The sequence below is a fragment of the Notothenia rossii genome (assembly GCF_949606895.1).
Source record: "Notothenia rossii genome assembly, chromosome: 8".
NCBI classification, from domain to species: domain Eukaryota; kingdom Metazoa; phylum Chordata; class Actinopteri; order Perciformes; family Nototheniidae; genus Notothenia; species Notothenia rossii.
In genome coordinates this window covers 4,592,892-4,599,785 of record NC_136906.1, presented here as the reverse complement: position 1 = coordinate 4,599,785, position 6,894 = coordinate 4,592,892, and the positions used below count along the sequence as shown (strand labels likewise).

The 6,894-nt window shown below is 46.4% G+C and overlaps 1 protein-coding gene and 1 long non-coding RNA gene across 3 annotated transcripts; one reads left to right on the top strand and one right to left on the bottom strand.

Annotated features, from left to right (window-relative positions):
* The first annotated feature begins 227 nt into the window (after window positions 1-227).
* Window positions 228-1,795, top strand: LOC307015293. Its single transcript, XR_013801456.1, has 3 exons — window positions 228-458; window positions 661-1,263; window positions 1,354-1,795. It is a non-coding gene; the product is annotated as an uncharacterized lncRNA (long non-coding RNA).
* A 151-nt stretch (window positions 1,796-1,946) lies between these two features.
* LOC307015292 (uncharacterized protein) lies at window positions 1,947-5,223 on the bottom strand. 2 transcript variants are annotated; one of them, XM_079643812.1, is made up of 5 exons: window positions 3,771-5,223; window positions 3,369-3,676; window positions 2,988-3,247; window positions 2,656-2,905; window positions 1,947-2,576 (listed from the first exon to the last, which is right to left on the bottom strand). In XM_079643812.1, exons 1-5 carry the CDS (start codon window positions 3,973-3,975, stop codon window positions 2,541-2,543), a joined length of 1,059 nt encoding a protein of 352 aa, XP_079499938.1. In that variant the 5' UTR covers window positions 3,976-5,223; the 3' UTR covers window positions 1,947-2,540. The 2 variants fall into 2 exon arrangements, with proteins under 2 accessions (XP_079499938.1, XP_079499937.1); XM_079643811.1 differs by having other exon boundaries at window positions 1,947-2,905; window positions 3,771-3,977; window positions 4,061-5,223.
* Window positions 5,224-6,894: the final 1,671 nt, after the last annotated feature.

The following is a 6,894-nucleotide window of genomic DNA, read 5'->3' as shown; positions in this document are numbered from 1 at the left end:
GTACTTCCGTGTACTGCTGTGTACCGCTCGCTGTGTACCGCTGTGTACTGTTGTGTACCAATGTATACTTCTGTGTACCACTGTATACTGTTGTGTACTGCTGTATAATTCTGTGTACTGTTTTATACTGTTGTGTACTTCTGTGTACTGCTGTGTACTGTTATGTACCGCTGTGTACTTCTGTTTAATTCTGTGTACTGCTGTATACTATTGTGTACCGCTGTGTACCGCTGTGTACTTCTGTTTAATTCTGTGTACTGTATCAAGCAGTCCGTGAACACAGTATTACTGCATGTCTCGTGGATGTAATGCTGTTGAAACAATGCATAATGCACATTTCAATATTAAGGTTGCTTGTCTTGTCTTAAACAGTATATTGTGTTTTTCTTGCATGTCCTTCTGACCAATCAGACCACAGCTCCTCCCTCCACAGACTGGTCTCAGGCTGACACCTGGTGGCGAGTTTGTGAAACTGCATGGACATTTTTTTTTAATGTAAACAGGAAGTAGCAGGAAGCTGGAAGAAACTATAACATTTAAGAGTTTATTCACTTAAATAAAACTCAGATCAGTTGTAAAAACATATCTTGACAATGTTTTCAGGAACCTTGTTAGTTAAACTGTAAATGTGTACATATGTCCTGTCTGTATGTGTTTCAGTGTACTCCATTCAAGGCAGATGTTGTCATGCAGACCAAACACCTCTTCCTATTCCCTTCTGAAACCTCGAAAAGAATGAAGCTATGCTACAACATGATCCAATACATGAAGCTTCAGCTGTTTCCCCCACATTGTTCCTTCTTCTTCTTCTACTACTCCAGCTTGATTTCTTTACACACAGCTTCTGTTTTCAGGCTTGTTTCTGGTTGTGAATTCACCCAAACTGTGTCTCTCTTTCCGCTCAGGCTTGATCTAGCAGTGGATCAGCAGCTCCGGGAGTCCAATGCCTGACGCCTGGAGCTGAAATCCTCCGTCTGTGTGGATCAGAGGAGGTTGCTGCTGCCGTGACCGTCTGAGTGGAAGAACAGAAGACATGTGGGTGTCCGTGGGCCTCCCCCACCCCCGTCTGCCTCTGTGGAATGAATGGAGGAGGAGGAGGGGTGAGTAGATCTGGCTGTGACGTAAAAGAGCTCTGCATAAAGTTCCCATGAGTCCTAGCAGTTCCTCAGCAGGTCAGACTGGACCTAACGCATGTCAGACTGGACCTAACGCAGGTCAGACTGGACCTAACGTGAGTCAGAGCCAGTCCTGAGGAGTCTTAAGGTACCAGACTCACAGCATTAGCATTCAGACCTCCGAGTCCATATGCTGTGTTTTCTGCCCTTTTAAAGCCAGTGTTTTGCTCTTTTTCAGCTGTATGTGTTCTTCTACCACAAGACAAGGGTCTTCATGCTCAGAGACCTATACTAACCCTTCAGATACAGGTTATTATTGTGTTACTACGGTAGCACATATACTAAAATTGGAACGATACAGAGAAGATTAGCATGGCCCCTGCGCAAAGGCTACTGCCCATTCTTCTCTGTGAAAGCAGGGGGGCAAGGAGAGGAAAGTGGGCTCGCGGAGCAGAAGGTCCAGGGTTCGATCCCCAGCCGTGACAGCCAGCACTGACTGACACATATGACTCTAAAACAGGGGGTTTTGGTAAATGAGGATGAATGTAATAAACTACGAAGAGTATAGTATCTGTAAAGTTCTGTGAGATAACATCTGAATCAATAAAACTGATTTGATTACAGAAAGGTTTGTACTACAGAGCTGTATTATGATGCATGTTATTTATATATATATATATATATATATATTTATATATATATATGTGTGTGTGTATCATTTCATCATCTCTACTGTGCTTATTTATGCACCATGTTGTGTTGTATTGACCCGTGTTGCAGTAAAATATCAGACGTTGTGTAATGAATTATAAATAAAGTTTCCACACAAGGTTCAGCTCAGAGTTTTATTTTAAAATAGATTTAAATAAAAAAAGATAAAAGAGAATTAAAGAAAAAGTGGCATCATTCGCCCCCCTCTGGGTCCTTTTTGAGTTTCTTCATCTGCTCCCGCCATTCCTCCACAGTTTTCCCGCCGGCAGCCGCACAGTAAGACACACCTGCAATGCGAGTGTGGCCAGTGTCGATCCTCTTGGCCTGGCCACACTTGCTGCAGGTGTACTGACCCGTCCGCCGGCGGGCTTTGGTCCAGGGCGACGGCCCACCCCTTGCAGCATCAGCCTCCGCCGCCTTCCTCTTCCTGAAAGCCGTCGTCCTGGGCACACGAAGAGGAGGAGGCTGAGCAGCAGGAGCAGCAGGGAGAGGTACAGCAGCAGGGAGCAGTAATACAAGAGGAGGAGGGGGAGGGGGAGCAGCCGTGAGAAGGCCAGCCGGGAGCAGTCTCCGAAGAGGAGGAGGAGGAGGAGGAGGAGGAGGAGGAGGAGGAGGAGGAGCACCTGGAGCACCTCCGGGATGTTGTAATCGAAGGACAGCCCTTTTGCTGCCGGGAGAGCTACTGCAGGGACGACGCCAGTTCCCTGCAGTAGCTCAGACACCCCCCTGTCTTTCTGGCGCAGAGAGAACCTGTAAGACAAACCAAGGTAGATTTTTTTACTGAAAGAGAAATCCCAGTACGGATTACAAAGCTGCAGGTTAAACTCACCACTGGGCCAGGGTCCTCCAGTTCAGCTCGAAGAGGCTGGATTTCGGTCTGAGCCATCAGCCTCGGGCTGGCCAGCACTGCCTCTCTAACGGCCACGTAGTCGGAGAGTATGAGGGACCACCGAGTCCTCACGATCCCTCCGAACCGTGTGGCCGCGGGGTGGAGACGGCAGAGCTGGCTGCAAATGGCCTCCACCAGGCGGCTGGTGCTGGGCCATGTTGCAGGGCCCGAGTTCAGCCCGAGAAGGCAGCTGAGTCACAGAGAGGACAGTGGGGGTTAATACGCAGCAAATATTTAGTACAGGAAACAGGAATATTTGAAGCGAGTCTTACCGTTGGAGACTCTCCTTTCCAGGACAGGAGGTGTCCTTCCCCTTCGCTGCCTTGAACCGCCCCTTCGGCTGCCTATCCCGGTGTCTGGGAGGGTAGACGACTCTCCGCCTGTCCGGCTCGGGCAGGCGTTGCCAGAGGGCTATGAGGCCGTCCACCCTCTGGTCTGAAAGCCCCTGAAGGCTCCTGGCTTCTAACAGGGCCTTGGCCAGCTTCAGGACATGCTGATATCCTGGCTGGCCATCAGGACCCTGCATCTCCTCCTGAGGAGAAAGGGAAGGAGGGAGGAGGAGAGAAGTGCTGCTGTGGAGTCTTGAATACATATTATCATTATTATTATTATTATTATTATCATCAGTAGTAGCAGTGTGTTTGTGAATTTACCTCAGAGTCTGAGGAGGACTGCTGGGCAGGAGCCTCAGGGGCCTCGGGAAGGTCAGGTTGGTGAGGGGCGGCCGGGCCGGATGGCTCAGACCTGGGTGCGTCAGCCGGATCACCCGACCGGGCTGCTGCGCTGTTGGAGGGGGTATCTGGCTGGAAGACGGTCGGGTCCACCACGTCTTCCTCGATACCCTCGTCCTCCTCCAGCAACTGGATGGCAGCAGCGTCGTCCGGAATGTCGGGGTCCAAGCTGACGTCCTCAAGCACTTTGCCTGTCTGCCTGTACAGGAACTCCACCCCGATGAGCTCCCCTATCGCGCGGGAAAAAGACAGGAAGCAAAGGATTTGCAAAATGCTCCTTTTCCTCACAGAAAATAAAGTGAATAGGGTTTCCACATCACCCACCTGTGTACTGTGCAGGCTTGGTGAAGTCCTTAACCAGCTGAAGGCCCAGCACCCTTTGGCTCTTCTGGTTAAGGACGTGCTTGAGGTGACCATTGTAGGAGTGCAGAGGCTCCACCTCTCCCGAAGCTGCCGCTGCGCGGTCCTCATTCCACCTCACCAGTCCATCGATCAGGAACGCCTGGAAGTGCTTGGCACTCGCCTGCATCCCTGAGGAAGCAGGTATCAGATCAGAAATTAATTGACAGTTGTGTGAAATGTGAATACATGATAGACTTTATCACAAGCTGTACCTGGGATGAACAGGTGGAGGGACTCCAAGGACGTGGAGCCCCTCGCGCAGCGGTAGACCGGCAGGATGACTCCGCCCTTTGTCAGCCTGCCGGTCTGCGTGTAAAGCTGCACGCCAGGTGGGTCCTGGATGCAGCTGAGGTGGGGCCTCTGCGTACTCCATATGTCCTGGATGCGGAGAGGATCAAGCAACGGGATGTCCAGGCCTCCGCGTCCACCTCCTCGGGCTTCTTTGCCCTGTACGGGGCTTGGCCGGCTGCCTGCCGGGGGGCGAGGGTGCTGGCTTCGGCCGTGGCCTTTAAGAGGAGGGTCCCATTAGGGGCCCTCCGAAATACTGGATGTTCCATCTACACAGAGTTGGACTCAGTTAGACCACTACCACAAATACAAGGAAGTATTTTACTGTTGGACTCAGTACTAGTCGGACTTCGACCACAAGTACTATGAAGTTATTTTACTGTGTACTTTTTCAGTTATATTCTGTCAAACTCCTGTGGCAGAAAATCATTGTATCTCTCATGAAATATGGCAGAAAACATGTATTATTGTATTCAGGAGGGGAGTTTGACAGAGGATACTTAATTGTAGGCTACTTGTGGTAGAAGTCCAACGAGTACTGAGTCCAACATGTCATTAAGAACTTATGGCAGAAAATCATTTTATCTCTCATCAAATATAGCAGAAAACATGCAGTTTGACAGAGGATTAAAACTGTAATCAGAGCCCTCTCATCTGAGCTCCATTACACACACACTATATCTTTACTATTAAGTTATGCACATTTTACACATGTTATACCGTCAAATGCAGACTTAAACATAGAATTATTTTAGATCTATATCATGATTCATTTACTAAAACACAATGTATGTTACGGTATTCCACAGGCATTATTATGTAGCTAACTGTCACAATGCCGAATGAACGCTGCCAAGAAAGAATGGAGCACTTAAAACACACTCTATATAGAAAGACCTGCAGTGGAAATAATAGTCCAAGGAAAGTGGGTGTACGAGAGAGTTAGTTAGTAAGACAAACCAAAAGACAGAGTGTGTTTTGAAGAGTTTGAAGGTCACATGTTTTCCTTGCAGTAACAAATTAAAACGATAAATGAAAAAGATAACCTCCTCCTCTGAGGTACAATGTGTCGCAGTCATCAGTCAGTGTGTGTGTGTGTGTGTGTGTGTGTGTGTGTGTGTGTGTGTGTGTGTGTGTGTGTGTGTGTGTGTGTGTGTGTGTGTGTGTGTGTGTGTGTGTGTGTGTGTGTGTGTGTGTGTGTGTGTGTGTGTGTGTGTGTACTCTGACATCTGCTGTGATGATGACTTTCTGAGAGGACACGATGTTAACATCATCAACACACAAGTTCATTATGGACATAACCACACACACACACACACACACACACACACACACACACACACACACACACACACACACACACACGCACGCAGAACTACTAACAGACACACACACACACACACACACACACACTCACATGCTCACACACGAAAAGAAACACACAGAGACACAAACAGACACACAGAAATGCAGACACTCAAAAATATATACACACTTACACAACCACACATTCTGATGGACAGACTCACATAACCGCACTCACCCACGCACGCAAACAGACATACACTTACAGTACATAGTATAGAGGACACACACACACACACACACACACACACACACACACACACACACACACACACACACACACACACACACACACACACACACAAACTGTCCCTTGTTAAATGCCAGGTGGTGTGTGTCATTATGTAACTCACAGTGTGTGTTCGCTGCAGTTTCACCTGCAGAGGGCACACACTGCTCACCTGAGGAACATTAACAAGATGTGTTCATGAGTCAAATCCAAATGTTAGTCTCTTTTAATGATGTTATTTTAAATGGAGTAAACACTGTTGGTTATTTAAACTGTATTACTGGTTCGGGGTTAATGGGAACGGTCTAATCGCTGGATTCAGAAGACTTGCTGTCAGTTAAATGTGACCTAGCAGAGAGTGTTTGCAGACACACATCACATATGTTATCTATTTTGTTTGGAATTGAGGTAAAGGCAATATGTTAGGGATTGTGTATTTCTGTATTCCTTAAAACCCCACTCAATTTAACCCGAACAGAACCAAAGGGTCCAAAATGTCAACATAATACTAGAAAAAGACTTTCACAGTGTTTAAATAAATAGTCCATATATTGATTTAGATATAACATCATTTGACTTCAGCCTAGAAGCGATGGTCAGGAAAGGGCGAGCGTGATTGACAGCTGATGTCGTTCTGAATCAGAACATTTGGAGCTGACAGAGGAGGACGTGAACTTCTTGAGACACTGGGGTCAGATGTTACTCAGCAGAGGTGGGAGAAGTACTCAGTTCTTGTACTTGAGTAAGATAAGATAAGATGGTACTTTATTGATCCCAATTTGGGAAGTTGTTTTTGTTGCAGCAGCATAAAAGACAAGGCATTTTACAATAAAACAAAACTAGAAATAAACAAGAATAGAAAGAAAAGAATAGAAAATAGAAAATATACATGTTGAATTTGACAAGATATTATATATACAAATATATATACATAAATATATGACATGGAATATTAATGTTAAATATTAAATATTGAACAGATTATATATGTGTAAAATGTACAACGTGGTTTTATTACAAGACAAACTATGGAGCAGAAAGTTCTATTCCAGCCAGAGGTAGAAGTACTCAGATCTTGTACTTGAGTAAAAGTAGAAGTACTCAGATCTTGTACTTGAGTAAAAGTAGAAGTACTCAGATCTTGTATTTGAGTGAAAGTATAAG

Coding starts and splice junctions, on each gene's coding strand:
- LOC307015292 (XM_079643811.1), bottom strand. CDS start 3,975: ATGCAGGCGAGTGCCAAGCACTTCCAGGCGTTCCTGATCGATGGACTG. Junction 3,248..3,368: donor AGTCCTCCTCAGACTCTGAG/GTAAATTCACAA, acceptor CTTTCTCCTCAG/GAGGAGATGCAGGGTCCTGA. Junction 2,906..2,987: donor GGAAAGGAGAGTCTCCAACG/GTAAGACTCGCT, acceptor TCTGTGACTCAG/CTGCCTTCTCGGGCTGAACT.